The sequence below is a fragment of the Scomber japonicus genome, chromosome 7 (genome assembly GCF_027409825.1).
Source record: "Scomber japonicus isolate fScoJap1 chromosome 7, fScoJap1.pri, whole genome shotgun sequence".
NCBI classification, from domain to species: Eukaryota; Metazoa; Chordata; class Actinopteri; order Scombriformes; family Scombridae; genus Scomber; species Scomber japonicus.
In genome coordinates, this window is record NC_070584.1 from 32,398,293 (window position 1) to 32,416,792 (window position 18,500).

Consider the following 18,500-nt stretch of genomic DNA (forward strand, 5'->3'; position numbering starts at 1 on the left):
TCTGAACAATCATCCAAATAGTAAAAAAAAAATTATATATTATATATATATGTAGTGTGAGGTCTATTGATATTTTATTATTAAACAAATAAAAGTCTTAAAACTAAATTTTGACTCAGAGTTAGTGATACTGTACTTCAGCTCAAATCAATAAAATCAAATGATGTATGTCCAAATGATATGCAGTATATCTGTGACATTTGTGACAATTGGACAGTTTTCAGATTTGCCTGGTTGGCTAGATTTAGGGTTAGTACAACCACCTCAAAGTTGGAAGAAACTGTCCTCTTTGTGGATTCCAGCATTACACTTAAAACAGCATGTAAGTGTTTAAGTAAAGGTAACAATAGCATAATGAAAGAAATTACAAATAACAGTGTTCCATAAAAAATTCCACATAAGCAAAAATACAAAATTTGCAAGGTAAGCAAAATGAATTTAAGGTATCAAAAGTACTCATTATGGAAATTGTCTCAATTTAAACTGATATATTTATCATATGCTACAGTACTATTATAATATTAATACTGATTCATTGATGTGCACATGTAAACAGCATTTTAATGTTAGCATATTTTAATAAGCTATGTTGTTGTGTAAATCTATAATAATGGATATTTCATATTGATCAAAAAAGTAGCTAGTAACTATATCCTTCAGATGAATGTGGTGCAGTAAAAAGTGTAATATTTCCCTCTGAAATATTATAGTATATGATACATAGTACATGATAGAATTATAGAAGTGGAATATTTCCTAAAATTGTACTAAAGTACTAAGTTTTTTTAAGATTATAGGGAATATATCTTTAAAACAAACAAACAAAAATAGATTATGAACTCTTCTGACCTGGTTTTGCTTTCCAGGAAATTCGTTGTGGAAGTCTTTATCATTCTTCCTCGATACTACATATCATGCTTCCTTCAGGTGATATCATCAGATAACACAATATTTATCTCTATTGACACACTGGTGACTCACGGCTGATAATCCTGCACTCACACTGCACCGTCCTGTTACACACAGAATCATCACAGGTGAAACACTGCAGGTGAAACCGGACAGGATACAGAAACTGTACAGTGACTTACTGTTCTTCACTGTGACCAACATTAGTCTGATACTACATGTGAATGTGATTTTGTGTCTTTGAATAGATGCAACCATAGTTATAAAACCAGCATTGTATAGAAGTGTGTGCTTTCCTTCAGTGTGAAGGGAGGACTGCAATCATGTACTTATGGTTAAGTTTTGGAAATTCACATTCACATTTCCTGTGAAGTGAAACACAGTCTGAAAAAATTAAAGATTGAGAACCCGTCCTTTAACATTGGCAGTAGTTTTGATGTTTGCAGCAAAACTATGTAGAGAACATGAATTTCTTGTGAATTAACCACCAAAACAAACTTTTAGAAGATTTAATGTTGATTATTTAATAGTATTAGTATCATGTAAAAGTTTCTATCTACACACTTTGTGACTACATTCAGGTTATAAATCATATTAATCATTACACATTCCCCATCAGATCACTACAAAGCTCACAGCAAAGCACATTTCATAAAAGTCAAGTACAGTCAAGTAAAACCAGCCCATTAACTGTTGCTTATGGGGGGGGAGGGGAAATATGTCAGGCTTCTTGTTTCTATCTGTAAAATTATTTGAAGTAGTATTTATTTCTGCAACTTCCACAAATATTTTCCTTTGTATTCTTTGTTAATATTGTTATTCACTGCTCTTATGATGACAGAAGGGTACGATTACTTTGTTTAGTTAATGATAGGTATGATATTTTAATTCATTAATGTTACTAATGAATTGTTAGGTCATCTGTGATCAGCTGCCATGTCTGGCAAAAGGCCACCAGGTCTCACTGTTTCTTCTGAGATGACCCTGTTAAAGTCTGTGTAAAGTCAATTCAATGATTTACTCCTAAACATATTATACATGTTGGAAAATGGTTACAGAAAACATGTGAAAATGCTGATAACTATGCAGTACTGAATTGTGGAGATAGAGCCTTAAACTGTTTCTCACCCTCTTATTCTTCCTGATTTTATGAGCCTGCAAAAAAAGGGATACTCTGTGATGTAGTGGCATGCCCACGTGACCTTGGTCCCTCCACCTCCTTTATAAGACTGAGAATCCGCTCTCCTAGTGGCGAGTTATTGTTACTACATCTAACACTACTACTACTACTACAGTCTACAGTTAGCCAGTTAGCTGAGTTAGCTGCCGAGCTAGCAGCCAAATTAGCCGCTGAGCTAGCAGCCGAGTTAGCTGCCAAGCTAGCAGGTAAGCTAGCGGCAGAGAGAGCCGTAGCGTCCATGTTTCTGGTAGAGGTGGTGACTTTGATTGACAGGTGACACTTGGAAGGGGGCGGGGTTTCAGCGAACTCGTCTGACTCACACAGCATTTGAAAGCAGAGAAAGATTTTTACACAACTTTGAAGCCTTCATATATTTGGCTATATTTTTTAAATCATTCAATTTAGAAGGGTTGTTAACAACACACTTTTCTGTGGTATGTCAAACTCAGAAGACATTTGTTTTTTTAGTTTGGTGAGAGAATGGAGTACTGAAACTAAGGTTTTAGGTCATTCTACGGTTTTGGTGGATATAACTATGTAAACGTTTATTTGATACTCATCCCATTTTAGTTATAATGATATAATCTCCATTACCATAGCTGTATTTGTTGATATTTTGAATAAGTTGACAGTAAAGCTAGGGTAAAGCTCTGTATAACCTTCAAGTAAACTTTTAAATACATTTTTGCAAAGCAATCACCTACATTTAAAGTGCATTGTGAAAGGATCTTCTGATGGTCAGTGCAAATAGAAAGAATAATTACTAGAAAAATATTCACAAGTGCTTATTTGGGCTCCTGACTATCAATAATTGTCATAGTATTTGTGTATTTCACTGGTAGGATGAATACATGCAAATACACATACAGTATCTCTTCTTTAAATGTCACAGATTTAAGGCCACTGAAAGGTTTGTTTAAAATGTTAAAGATCAGAATAACTCACCAAAATGTGGTTTTAATATCTCACCTTGCTGAAGATGTACACTTCAGGGTTTGTCAATCACAATACAGCAATAAAGCACATTTCAGACGACACCTATCAGTGTTCAGAGGTGCAATAGACAAGTGATATTAGCCTCAAAGCCGTTTACTTATTATAGTTTCAATCTTAAAAGGCAAAGGTATCAATGGAAGATGTTCCGATGCCTCACTTAGACCACTTGAGTTCAGACTGCTTCAGCATGGTTTCAGGTTTAATCCATCTATTATAAATGAAGTGCCAACAACTGACCAGTAGATGGCGCCATTGTAACTGTATCAAAAGCTTCCAGACAGTGACCCATTTTCTACATAATTACTTCACATTGATACAGGGCTTCAGAAAGTTTTGTTTCCTCCACCACTGCAGACTGGAAGCTTTTATCTAAAGAGGAAGAAACACTGATTTTCATCCTGGTTTCAAGCTACTCTTTAAGTACTTCTCTATATAAATAAATGATTCTGACTTAATAAGAAACCATAAAAGTTCAGACAAGCACAGACATTATTTATTGAGAGTTTACAGTCAAAGTATATCTTGTACATATGATTGACAGTGGTGTGGAAAAGTGTTTAAAAGACATTGGGAATCAGGAAATCTGTGCAAAATGTAGAATAATTTTATGGAGGGTTAGGCTTAGAGTTATAGGGTTATTTTTGGTCATCATTAAAAATAAAAGCCCAAATGGAAAATTAAATGAGATAACAATAAAGAGTTCATTATTAGTATGATTATATCATTACAGTAATAAAGTTCTGAGCTACAGCAATTACACTGGGAATAATCAGGCCATAATTAAACTTATAACAAAGATCTTTAAATTGGACCGCTTGTCAACTTTTAATTTTGCAACGACTACTCTTTTGTTAATGTGAATTATTTTTGATAATGATAATTTTATAGTGAAAATCTGATATGACAGACTACATTTCAGTTTGAAGTTTACTTGCTGACACCACTGGCAACAAGGTGTGCTTTGCTTGTGTACCTGAACATTCACAGTGATTTAAGATGTCTGAATAACCCAATCTTCAGTCTGAATTATGCGGTTCCTATTCACATCATTATTCAAATATTGACAAATACACTTCTTGGTTTGTTTGTTTATTTAATTGCACAATATTTAAACAGAAGGACACAAACAAGAGATACACAGGCATCAATAAAGCTCCCTTAGAAGAAAGTTATATGTCATTAGAAGCTAAATATATCAATAAAATCAACATTCACATGCTTATTAGTACAAAATTATTGAGTTTTTGAAGTTCAGGATGAAGCTGATGAACAACAGATCAAAATGTTTCATAGTATAATCTAAAATATCACTGTGTGTTTGAAAAATGATCAGTGTAAAGAGAAGTAAAAACAGTTTAAACACCACAAATGTCCCACACCTTTTCCACATCAGATTTATGAGTATGTACAGTTTTTTCAGGACATGATTATCAACATTTTTCTGCTCAGTTGAAGTGCAGTAAATGTTTCCTCTTTGTTATTGGCTCTTACTCTTCCAGATTAGCAAGAAACTCTTCAATTTCTCTACACATGGGATGTCTTCTTTTTTCTGTAATTCTCTCCAGAGCAATGATGCTGCTCTTACGGAAGCCAGATTTTTGGGGTATCTGTGCTGCCTTCATGTGATATTTTATTGCCTTGTAGCTTTCCTTTCGAATGAAATGCAAATGTTTGGCATAGGAGTTGTAAACCATCTGTCTGTCTGCAGGTTCAAGATCACTTTCTAGCAGATCCTGGTAAATCTGGTCAGCATCAGCCTGGCAGTGACTCAACTTTGTATGTAGGGTTGCGAGAGCAATTTTTTCTTTAGGTGAAGAATCAGGGTAAAGAGAGATCACTTCTTTATGGAGACTGATTGCTCTGTCTATCATTCTTGGCTCCAGGGGATTGTCCCTGTTTGAATAAACCCTCCATTTGTAGCACATTGCAGCACACCACTTTAGATGACGTTCATCTGGTTGTCTTTCCAGAGCCTCCTCTGCCAAATTAATAGCCTCATCCTCAGATACATAGAGTCTGTACAGTGTTAGTAAAGGTCTTATGCCACTGTATCTGCCTAGAGGCTTTCTCAAAACCTTTTCAGCCAACTCACGTGCTTCATCTTCAATTTGTCTTCCTTTCTTTGCACATGCCTTAAGGTACAGAGCAGCAAGGTACAAGTTGTCTGGATCGTTTTCTTTGGCGATTCTCATTTTCTCCAGGATGTTTTCCTCCAGCTGTTTGTCACCGTGCCCATAAATATTCTCTAAAACTATCACATGACTGGTCTGCCACTCCACCATGTCTGGCTGCATCCTGATGGCTCTCTCGAAGTAATCTACAGCCATCTGTGTTTTGTCTCTGCCAAACTTCATCAGGGTCCAGGCTTTTTCAGCGTAGATCTCTGGATGGAACTCATCCTCTGATGGAGATGGGTATTCTTTCAGTAGGGTGTCGACCTTTGACAGGTAAGTCTGACTCTCTGCTTGTTCTCCCAGCTGGTGGTGCAACCAAGCCAGATTCCCATAGTTCACCACCAACCAGGGACCTTCATCTGAGCCAGTGTTTCTCATGTGGCGGAAGGCCTCTGCAGCCCTGCTGAAGAAACACTGGGCATCTTCAGTGAAGCCCAGCTGGTAGTGAATGTACCCCTGCAGGTTGTAAATGTGACCCAGCCAGCTGTTTCCCTCCTCAGTGGTGATGTCCTCCAGCATGTCCCTGAAATGGAACAGTTCAGACCTGCTGGGGTCCAGGTCCCAGGTGAAGTGGCACTGCAGGGCCCCAAGTTTGGCTTCCATTGTCATCTGACTTTGAGCAGCACTATGGAGAAGAAAAACCACTAATATCACACAACACATATGCAGTATGGTAATATGCTCGGTGAGTTGAGGAGAGGGGGAGAAAATAAAGAAAGTGGAGAAATAAAGAAATAGGAGCAAATTAAGGAGGGAATGGAATGAAAAAGAGGGAATGGAGAGCTGATAAAAAAAAACAACTGTCTGTAGATATTATATAATGAACATATTAAGAGTGTTGATTATAAATGTGAAATGCAGCCACTCACCTCATCATGTAGCTGTTAACTGGACTCAGTTGTTCTCCAATGAAGTTTTTGCTGTTTATAAACACTTGTGCTTCGGCCGTAGCACCATTAAATCAATAATTATATAATATATGGTGCTGTAAATGACGACATGTGGAGGACTGACTTTGGACTTTCCCGGTAATAGAAACCTACGGCCACATGTGTGCACACAAAAAACCTTCATGGAGCTCAGGTGATAACTTTCACATTCTAAGAAATGATTTTGAAAAAAATCTCTGAATGGCCGTTCAGAGAAAGGTAAAGAAATAAAATATAACCTTTGTCCCCTCCAAGTTTTTTTACCAGTTAATTTGATGTCATTATCAGATTATTTTGAAACAGTTTTGATAATTAATCAATAGTTCACTTAGTCTTCGGGGAATCATTTCTCAGTAATTTTCACTATTTTGTATTTTCTGAACAATCATCCAAATAGTAAAAAAAAATGATATATAAAAGTCTTAAAACTAAATTTTGACACAGAGTTAGTGATAGTGTACTTCAGCTAAATCAAACCAATAAAATCAAGTGATGTATGTCCAAATGATATGCAGTATATCTGTGACATTTGTGACAATTGGACAGTTTTCAGATTTGCCTGGTTGGTTAGGTTTAGGGTTAGTACAACCACCTCAAAGTTGGAAGAAACCTCTTTGTGGATTCCAGCATTACACTTAAAACAGCATGTAAGTGTTTCAGTAAAGGTAACAATAGCATAATGAAAGAAATTACAAATAACAGTGTTCCATAAAAAAGCAAAAATAAAAAATTTGCAAGGTAAGCAAAATGAATTTATGGTATCAAAAGTACTCATTATGGAAATTGTCTCAATTTAAACTGATATATGTATCATATGCTACAGTATATGATACTATTATATACTATATTAGTACTATTATAATATTAATACTGATTCATTGATGTGCATTTTAATGTTGTTGAAGTAAAGCATATTTTAATAAGTTATGTTGTTGCGTAAATCTATAATATTGTATATTTCATATTGATCAAAAAAGTAGCTAGTAACTATATCCTTCAGATGAATGTGGTGCAGTAAAACGTGTAATATGTCCCTCTGAAATATTACAGTATATGATACATAGTACATGATAGAATTATAGAAGTGGAATATTTCCTCAAAATTGTACTAAAGTACTTAAGTATTTTTTTTAAGATTATAGGGAATATATCTTTAAAACAAACAAACAAAAATAAATCATGAACTCTTCTGACCTGGTTTTGTTTTTCAAGAAATTCGTTGTGGAAGTCTTTATCATTCTTCCTCGATACTACATATCATGCTTCATTCAGGTGAATATCATCAGATAACACAATATTTACCTGTATTGACACACTGGTGACTCACGGCTGATAATCCTGCACTCCCACACACTGCAAACATGTACTGATGGTTGGTTGGAAATTCACATTCACATTTCCTGTGAAGTGAAACACAGTCTGAACACTGTAACACAGAAATTCCTTTTGAAAAAAAAAAAATTTAAAGATTGAGAACCCGTCCTTTAAAATTGGCAGTAGTTTTGATGTTTGCAGCAAAACTATGTAGAGAAGATACATTTCTTGTGAATTAACCACCAAAACAAACTTTTAGAAGATTTAATGTTGATTATTTAATGGTATTAGTATCATGTACAAGTTTCTATCTACACACTTTGTGATTACATTCAGGTTATAAATCATATTAATCATTACACATTCCCCATCAGATCACTACAAAGCTTACAGCAAAGCAAATTTCATAAAAGTCAAGTACAGTCAAGTAAAACCAGCCCATTAACTGTTGCTTATGGGGAAACAATATGTCAGGCTTCTTGTTTATATCTGTAAAATTATTTGAAGTAGTATTTATTCTGCAACTTCCACAAATATTTGTATTCTTTGTTGATATTGTTATTCACTGTTCTTATGATGACAGAAGGGTACGATTACTTTGTTTAGTTAATGATAGGTATGGTAAATATTTTAATTCATTAATGTTACTAATGAATAATAATAATAATAATAATAATAATAATAATAATGCATTTTATTTAAAGGCGCCTTTCAACGCACTCAAGGTCACCTTACAAGGCACATATAACACAACAACAGTACATCAAACAATACAAAACAGGTGACATTTAGTGCAAAGACAAAGAATAAAGAAGAATAAATATGAACGTGACTTCAAAGTGCATTAATATAATAAATAAACAAGAATGAAGATTGCATAGTTAATGGGAGATAGAGTAGGCCACTCTGAAAAGGTGCGTTTTCAGGCGGGATTTAAAGGTGGAGACAGAGTCTGAAGTGCGAATGTCTGGTGGGAGAGAGTTCCATAGGCGAGGGGCTGATCGGCTGAAAGCTCTTGACCCCATGGTGGTTAAGTTGGCAGATGGAGCGAAGAGCTGGTTGGCAGAGGAGGATCGGAGAGTTCGATAAGGTGTTTAGATGTGAATAAGTTCAGAGAGATATGATGGTGCCAGATTGTGAAGGATCTTGAATGTGAGGAGTAGAATCTTAAAGTCAATGCGGGATTTGATAGGGAGTCAGTGAAGTTGCTGCAGGGCAGGAGTGATGTGTTCAATAAAGGGAGTTCTGGTTATGAGACGGGCGGCTGCGTTCTGTACAAGTTGGAGTTTGTGGAGAGATTTCCGTGGAAGGCCAAAGAGGAGAGAGTTACAGTAGTTCAGACGGGATGTGATCAGGCTGTTTACCAGGATAGCGGTGCAGGTTGGTGAAAGTGAGGGACGGAGACGATTGATGTTACGTAGATGGAAGTATGCAAACCGAGTAACGCTATTGATGTGGGCTTCAAAAGATACTGTGCTGTCCAGGATGCCACCCAGGCTTTTTACTTGGGGGGGATGGAGGAACAGTGGAATTGTCGATGGACATGGAGAAAGTGTTGAGTGTTGCTAGGGTTGATCTGGTACCAATGAGGAGGACCTCAGTTTTTTCACCGATGAGTTTAAGAAAATTTAGTGAGAGCCATGATTTAATTTCCAGTAAGCAGTCAGATAGAGCTGTAGGTGGCTGAGTGGAAGTAGGCTTAGTGGAAAGATAGAGTTGGGTATCATCAGCGTAACAGTGGAATTGTATGTCAAATTTCCTGAGAATGTGACCAAGAGGCAGAAGATAAATAATAAACAGGAGGGGGCCAAGGACAGAGCCCTGGGGAACACCACTAGAGACTGGAGAGGAGCCGGATCTCAGGTTTTTGATTTGAACAAACTGTGTGCGGCCAGAGAGATATGATGTGAACCAAGCCAGTGGGATGTCAGTGATTCCAATGGAGGCTAATCTGTCCAGGAGGATGTCATGAGAGGCGGTGTCATAGAGTTCATTGTTATCATGACTGTGGTGGATTCACTTTCCTCTATTTCAGAAGGAAACACTGTACTTTGAAGTGTTAGTTTCATTCTGAGCAAAGACGAAGAACAAACATTTGACTCAAGACAGGCAAGAGAATGAAGCAAAAAGAGTTATCGAGATGATGTTGGCGATTAGGTATTGAACTCTGCAGGGTTAAATACTGAATTAAAATGTTTGAATAGAAGGACTTCAGTCCTTTAGCATTGTTTGTTACACGTTCATGTGACACTTTGTGCATATGTCTTCACTGTAAAGCACTTTGGGCTGCATTTCTTGTATAAAGGTTGCATACTAATAGAGTTCATCATCATAATGACTGGTGGATTCACTTCCTTCTATTTCATTGAGAAACACTGTCATTTGACGTTGGGCTCTGGAAAAACACAGTGAAGCAATTGAAACATCACTGGTGGAGGTATATGAAGGTTTTAAAGTGTTAGTTTCATTCTGAGCAAAGAGGAAGAACAAACGTTTGACTCAGAGAAGACAAGAGAATGAAGCAAAAAGAGTTATTATACAGATGATAAAAAGGTATTTAACTCTGCAGGGTTAAATACCAAAATTAAAATGCTTGAATCGAAGGACTTCAGTCCTGAGCAGCAGCAAGTTAGATCTCCCACACTCGACACTAGTGGTGGTGACTGATCAGGCTGATTAAGTCTTTGCCGTGATGAGGAGGTGATGGGTCATACAAAACAGGGTCAAGAAAGCACTAAAGCAGAGAAGGAGAAAACCTATTAAAAAAAAGACAGCTGCAATATGAGAAGCTGACAATGAAGGTGTGACAGTGTGTTATTGGTTAGATGTGACCAGAGGCCTGTACTACGAAGCTGGATTTTCTCTTATCGAGGTAACTTCAGGGTTAACCCTGGGTTTTCCGTACTACGAAGCTGGTTCACTTCTTACCGGGGTAAATCACCATGGCAACTTATGCTGAACGGCTAACCTGCTCCGGAGCAGGTTATGTTCTGGATAAGAGATCAATGAGTATAAAAGCACCACCTCCTGACCAATCAGCTCTCTCAGAAAATGACCTGCCCATTCTTAAAAGATCCTGGCTGTCAACATTGGTGCGCGGATGGCGAGAGGAGCGCTTAGGAGAGAATGAGCTTTTAGGGATAGATGCAATTTTTTAATTGGCCAAAATATATATTTAAAAAATAATCATTGAGGCACGTGAGGGATATTATTCTGTATGTTATACATTTGGTTTGACATCATTCACTCAAATGGTTGAAGCGCATAATAGGTTTGTATTTTGAATGTTGAATATTAAACTAACTTAATGTCTCTATGAAAGGAAGGGCACTGAGGAAGCGATCTGCCCGAAACGTCTGTGCCGTAATAAAGTGGCATTGTGTGATCAGAGTGCTGTCCGTTTATATTGTCTGATAAATTAATATTGTATGATCTCATGAATTTACACATTAACAGAGTCAGCAATTTTCTGCCAGCATTCCTTCCTGGCTTTTGCTGCAGCAACAGTGTTGCTTTTGGCCTGGATGATGTGATTGAATACTTCATATTGTTGAAGAATAATTGTCTGCTCCTCCATGGTAAAGTAGTCTGCTCTGCAGGGTTTCTCCATGTTTGTGATTGGTCAGACGCTGCAAACACCTCCCCTTTATGTGAACGCGCAGAGATCCAGATTGGAAAACCCTGGGTTGATTTACCGAGTTGATAACCAGCTTCGTAGTACCGCTTATCCTGGACTGCGAAGATCTGGATAAGTCAACCCAGGTAACGGAGAGAGATCCTGGATAGGTTAATCCAGCTTCGTAGTACAGGCCTCTGGTGATGTGAACAGCTGATGTCTTCAGTCATGCAACAGATGGCAGTGGCAGGACCCAATAGCAGCACAGAACAACAGTTATCATTATTTCCACAAGGTAACCGAAAAGGTATAGGCAGATTGCGTAGGGCAACAGGCAGGGCTCAGGGTCACTGATGACACAGAGTAGGCAGCAGGTAAGATCATGCCAGTAGCACTCAGAGTTGAGGTGTATGACCAGGCAGGAGTCTCGATCAAAAGCCAGAGGACGCCACAGACACAGGCAATATTCAAGGTCAGGGACAGAAGACTAGTGCGTTCCCCAGGGAAGACATGAGTAGAGGAAGTCCAAGGCAAGCAGGGTCGAAACCAGAAAAACAGGCCAGCAGCAGAGGCAGAGACAGGAATCTGAGCTGGAACCCCCCGTGGCTGACGACAGAGACAGAATTTGAGGCCGGACCCCTCGGTGGCCGGGGATAGAGACAGAATTTGAGGCCGGACCCCTCGGTGGCCGGGGATGGAGGCAGAACCTGAAGTCGGACCCCTCGGTGGCCGGGGACGGAGGCAGAACCTGAAGTCGGACCCCTCGGTGGCCGGGGATAGAGACAGAATTTGAGGCCGGACCCCTCGGTGGCCGGGGATGGAGGCAGAACCTGAAGCCGGACCCCTCCGTGGCGGGGGATGGAGGCAGAACCGGAAACCCTCTTGGAGGTCAACATCCAAGACCCCTTGTCCACACACTGGGCCCAAGAGGATGAGGGAGTTGGATCACCGGGAGCTTAGGCGCTGGGGGTGGCTTAGCACCAGGCAAAGTCGAGGCAGGCTGCTTGTCAGCCGAGGCCAAGGTGGAGTCCAGGGCCTGGGGTTGCTGCTCGTCCGCAGAGGCCGAGACACAGGCCGGAGCCTGGGGTAGCTGCTCGTCAGAGGCCGAGGCACAGGCCTGAGCCGGGGGTTGCTGCTCATCAGCAGGAACAGGAGGTATATGGCGCAGCCCAGTAGCCTGGGTTCGTGCACTGATAGCAGCCGTTAACTGTTGTAACTGCATAGCAAATGCAGTTATTGCCTGTGCCTGGGCATCAAAACACGAATGGCATTTAGAGCGGTGTGTCTCTCAAGGATTGCCTCAAATCTGTTAAGGCATCTCACTGGTGTGGCAAAGAGTGAGGACAACAGGAGTATACAGGCTTGATTATAGATTGGGTGCAGCTGAGAGTCCAGGCGATAACTGATGAAGCCCAGGTGAACTGAGTTAACTGATGAGGTGGGTGTGGCTGATTAGCAGGAGTAGAGCAGGTGTGTGATGACTGGAAATTTACCAGCAGCAGGAGAAGAGCAGAACAGCCTGTGACAATTGATGCCCCAGATATGACAGCAAGTAAGTTATGAGCTTTGATTGGGATCAGAATGGCAGAGGGATGGGAAATAAAACTATAGACTACAGTGAGCATGCAAAAAGTGTTATTTGCATACAATTATGCGTTTTCTTTGAACTTATTGTATTGTTGAGTTATCAAGATGACTTTTGTGTTTTTGTGAATGTTGGGATATCATTACAATAAAACCTTAACATGTGATTTCACAGTGAGGAAAACATTTGTGTGTCTTATGGAAACCAGAATCTGTAATATTGTTAAAAAGAAAGAAGAGAAAGGTACTAAAAGTTAACACTGAAGAAAAACATAAGTATAAATTTACCAAGTTACAATTTTGCGTCTTACGGGCTGAATTGATGAACAAGAGATCAAAATGTTTTCACTATTAGATAGTTTCTCTGCCTAGATTAATATGTAATTTTAATTTAAAAGTTTCGATAAAACAACGTTATGAGATGGTCAGTGTATCTATTGCTTTCAATTTGTTATTTTTTATTATTTTTAAAGATATCACATATACCACTACTAAACCAAAAAAGAAAAACACACAATCAATAATTGGGAACAATCCTCTTGAGTGGATAAAGCATTAAAACACCATTGTGTAGGATTTAGCAGCATCTAGTGGTGAGATCACAGAATGCAAATAAATGAGTGCTCCTCCCTTTTCAAGCATGTAGGAGAACTTACAGTGTCACAGAATCTCATTAAAAATGTGAAAGGCATCTCTAGAGTCAGTGTTTGGTTTGTCCATTCTGGGCTACTGTAGAAACATGGTGGTCCAACATGGCAGCCTCCATTGAAAAACATCAGCTCCCAACAATTATTATTTTCAGGGGATTATACGCTAATTAAAACATAAGTATGAATATTATTATATTGCATTTTTGACTGTTCTGATAGATACCAGTAAATTATACAAACTGCACCTTTAAATAAAACTTGTGTAATGGGGAACAAAAGGGAGGCTTGAGAAACAGTTTACAGTGCAGCCACAACTTACAAAGTAACACACAGTACCAATTTGAAGGAAAAATTAAAAAATACAGGGCATCATAAAGTTGAGCCCTCTTATATTTTCTGCTTACATTCAGTGATCTGATTTTAAAAGTCCCTGAATTTTGAAATAAATTAAGTTAAAGTTGACCTGGCAGTGTTCGTAAGGTTGTAAATAACCTCATAAAAAAGACATTGAGTAAAGGGTGCATGAAAGGAACCAAAAGAACATCTGAGTGATAAAAACAGATCAATTCAGCCATACACATTTGATCAGCATTTGAATAATATGTATGCAAATTAATGAGTATGTACAGATTTCTTCGGGCATGAATATCAACATTTTTCTGCAGTTAGACACAATGTTGCTCAGTTAAAGTCCAGTAAATGTTTCCTCTTTATTATTGGCTCTTAGTCTTGAAGCTTAGCAAGAAACTCATCAATTTCTCTACGCATGGGATGTCTTCTGTTTTCTTTAATCCTCTTCAGAGTATTGATGCTGCTTTTACGATAGCCAGACTGATGTGGCACTGCAGGGCCCCAAGTTTGGCCTCCAGTGTTGTCTGATTTTGAGCAGCACTAATGGAGAAGAAAAATGACTAATATCACACAACACATATGCAGTATGGTAATATGCTTCAATCCAAGACCTCCTTAGCAATGTTCATCTCATATGGAAGAAGGAAATCAATTAGGAAGAAATGGAGGAGGGACTGATGAAAATGCAGGAAGGAATGACACAAGGAAGGAGTGAATAGTGGAAAGGATGAGGAAAAACAGAGGAAAGGGAGGGAAGGAAAGCAGGTGAGAAGAAAGGTGGGTTGAAATGGGAAATGTAGGTTATGGATGAAATCAATTGAGAGGGAAACAGGAGTCATAGGACAATGAGATGGACAGGAATAAGGTGTGAGGTGTGACAACGGAGAAAATAATGAGAAAATAAAAAAGGGAGATGGGGAAGAGCTGAAAAATGGAAAGAAGGAGAGAAGGAAGAAATTGAGAGCTCATTGATAATAAACTAATTACACTGTATTCATTCTGTTTAACACATCAAAAATATTGATTATAAATATAAAATGCAGAAGCAGCCACTCACCTCATCATGTAGCTGTTACCTCGACTCAGTTGTTCTCTAATGAAGTTTTTGCTCTTTATAAACACTTCCGCTTTGCGTGCAGCAATATAAAATCAGGAATGTATAACTTCTGCTGTAAATTATGTCATATGGAGGACTGTTATTGAATGTGATGCACTTCTCAGCAATACAAACTTACAGAGTGAGAGACAACATAAGGTTCATCATGATGAGGTAATCTGCAGATTACAGGAAACACCTGTTTAAAAGGAGGGAGTGAAGGTAAATATTTACATACTGAAGGAACTGTATTCTTCTTCTTACAAAAGGCATATTTCTCACTATAAAAAGCTGCAATTCACAGTTTAACAAGCCATCAACTCCTTTTTACTCAATTCTTTCATCTGAAGAAATTGAAAAAAAAGGTAAATAAAGGGTGCTGTAATAAAATACACTGTATAAAAAACAAACAAACTTAGAATTCGTAATCCAGATCTATTTGGTGATAAAATGTATCAAAGTCACTTACAGACAAATATTAAATTAATATTGGATCATAAAACATGGTACACATTCAGTAGTGACAGTCTGATACTGGTGACACCTACACCTCAGTATGAAAAAATGACAGGATTCACATCAGAAGTTAAGTTGAATAGAATTGAAGGTAACTATAATTGTCACCAACTAGTGGAGCAGGTAGACTGAAATGCAGAGATTATTTATTTTTGGATGGATCAGGCAAAATAAAAGCTGGCTGATTTGAGCAAAACAGATCACCAGATAAACCAGAGCAAAATTAACAGCATGGCCTGAACTGAACAGAGGATCCAACAAAAACTGAATGCAAATCAGGACAATGGTACAAACATAATTATATAATATATAATATGAATAAACATAAACCAAATAATCAAAAGGACTGGACAGATGCACAGGGAACCAAGAGAACAGAAAACACAGAGTATCCAAAAACCATGAGTCTATGACAATGATATTATAACTATCATAAATGGTATAAAAACATAATTTCGTTCAATTCATGAACATTTAAATCAGCTTTGAGCATCATATCAATAAAATTTATTAATTATTTTAATAAAACTCACCCAGTCAAAACTCAACACACCCAGTTTGTCAGCAGACAGGAGTATTTATACTGCAGTTCTACCAGAGGTGTGTCACTTTCTTTACACAGTAATACCACTTGTGTTTCTGGTCTGACACAACTTCCTGAGCAGAACATGTTGCAAAAAAAGCTGGATCCCATCCAGCATGCTTTCATTGGATTTACATATTGAGAGAGAGAGAGAAAGAGAGAGTGTTTTCTCAGCAATAGAAACTATCAGACTGACTATCAGACAAATGGAAATGAAATGGAAATGAAATGGAAATGAAATGGAAATGAAATGAAATGGAAATGAAATGGAAATGAAAATGGAAACTTCTTCAAGTTTTTATAGCAATCCACATAATTATGAGCAGGTTCATTTAGGTCTCAGGATGTTTTCTGTCTTTCACAATGTTCTCATTAACCTCCAACACAAGTACACGGTTGGTTGTATAGTTGGTAATCAGTCATGGCTGCATTAACATCAAGTATATCTCAAAACAACAGTCAGCTTCCCAAATAAGCACTGAAATAGGTTCATCTTACTGTAATCATTCCTCTTGTTCATACTGATCATTACAAGATCTCCTCCAAATAGGCTAACAATGGAAGTGATCGGGGACAAAATCTATCCAAGTCGTTGTTTTTGGCTAAAATGTATTTTAGTCTATCTGAAGATAATATGAAGCTTCAGTTGTCTGACTGAACACACAACATCTGTCTGTTTGTCCTGGGAGAGGGATTCCTCTTCTTTCAATGATTTTTAAATGTTGTTTTTTTCCCTCATTCCATTCAAGTATCCATGAACAAATGATGTTGTATTGCTGTACAGATTGTACAACTGTGAAAAATATTGACTTGATTTGACTCATTTGTACAGCTGAAGCTTTGTATAACCTTCACATAAACTTTTAAATACATGTTTTATGAGGACTGTGGATTTTGTCCCCAATCATTTACATTGTAAGTGTATTATGAAAGGATCTTCCAATGGTCAGTATGGACAAGAGGAATGATTACTGCAAGAAAAATATGTATTAGTGTTCATTTGTGCTCCTGACTATCAATACATGTTGATAATTGTTGTTAACACATAACATCTAGCATTGATCAATATAACTCCCCAAAGTCAGGTTTTAACCTTTCACCTTGCTGCAGGAACGAAGACGTACACTTCAGGGTGTGTCAGTCACAATAAAGCAATAACTCACAAATGTATCACTACCAGATGTTTCTGATGCCTTGCTTCCCCTTGTCAAAAATCTCAAGACTACTCTAAACTGTATCTTATGTCTCACACAGAGATTGTGCTGGTGTTAAATGTGGGATGTGCTTCTCAGTCTGCCACAGTATTTAAAAGCAAAGCTGTACACTCTGTTTAAAAGTTTAATATAAACTTTATTGAACAGCATAACAATCATGAAAGCAGTTGAACCAGTTGAATTCAGACTGCTTCATCATGGTCTCAGATTTAATCCATCGTTATAAATTAAATGCCAACAACTGGCCAGCAGATGGCGCCATTGTAACTATCAAAAGCTTCCAGACACTGAACCATTTTCAACATAATCACTTCACTTTCCTCCAGGGCACTGCAGACTGGAAGCTTCTGTGTAGACAGGCAGGAACATTGCTTTTCATCTTTGTATCAAACTACTCTTTAATTACTTCTCTATAAAAGTAAATCATTATGACATAATAGAAACCATCAAAGTTCAGACGAGTACAGGCTTTATTTATTGAGAGTTTACAGTCAAAAACTTATCATACATTTGATTGATAGTGATCTGAAAAGGTGTGCAAAACACATTGGGAATCAGGGAATTTATGCAAAATGTAGTCCATATAAATCCAAAATATGGATAACATCAAATTAAAAGAGATAAAAAAAGAAAGGGTTAATTATTATAGTTGTTTCATGATTATATAAATGTAGTTATCATAATTTGAATTTCTAGAAATGATATGAGGAATAATCAGGGCATATAAAAAGAAAAGGGATATTGGAAAATTGTATTTCAAAGGTAAAATATAGTTTTGAAATGTAAAGTGACAATGAAACAAATTTAAAATACAAAAACTGCAATGGAAATGCTTAAACTGACATTGAAAATGACAATGGACAAAACAACAACAGAGAAACATCAAATATGAAAATCAAAATGGAAAATGGAAAATATTAAATGGAAAGACTTATATTGCTTTTCAAGCTGTATGTAAATAAAGAGGCATGGCCCCAAAGGCTGCAGGGAGGGTTTGAAACAGCTGGGGTGCAGAGGCACCTTATGGACAGCAGGGGGAGCTGACTGCTAAAGAGCACAGTGAGTTTGGCAGAGCGGTATGAGTCCAAACTAGAAGAAGAACTGGACCGTAAACAGATTTTGTTACTGTCTACGAATCCGACATATTATCATGAGCTAACTTTATTTTACTGGGATGCTGCAGTTATGGTTAAAACAATTATTCACCAAGCTAAAACATTCAAACTGTTGAAGACATCTCACTGTGTAAATGACTGTGAAGGTAATAGATGTATTTGGCTTATTCACACACTACACTTGGGCTATTCTGTTAGTTTCTCTTTGTTCTATTAGCAGATAAGGGTAATGAGTCCAAACAGCAAAGTCATCACATTCAGTTTGACAGACCA

The 18,500-nt window shown here is 37.7% G+C and overlaps 1 protein-coding gene across 1 annotated transcript; it reads right to left on the reverse strand.

The window, feature by feature from the left end:
* Positions 1 to 4,572: 4,572 nt before the first annotated feature.
* LOC128362324 (interferon-induced protein with tetratricopeptide repeats 5-like) lies at positions 4,573 to 5,922 on the reverse strand. The gene has a single exon (XM_053323065.1). It carries the CDS (start codon positions 5,920 to 5,922, stop codon positions 4,573 to 4,575), a length of 1,350 nt encoding a protein of 449 aa, XP_053179040.1.
* Between the last annotated feature and the right edge of the window lie 12,578 nt (positions 5,923 to 18,500).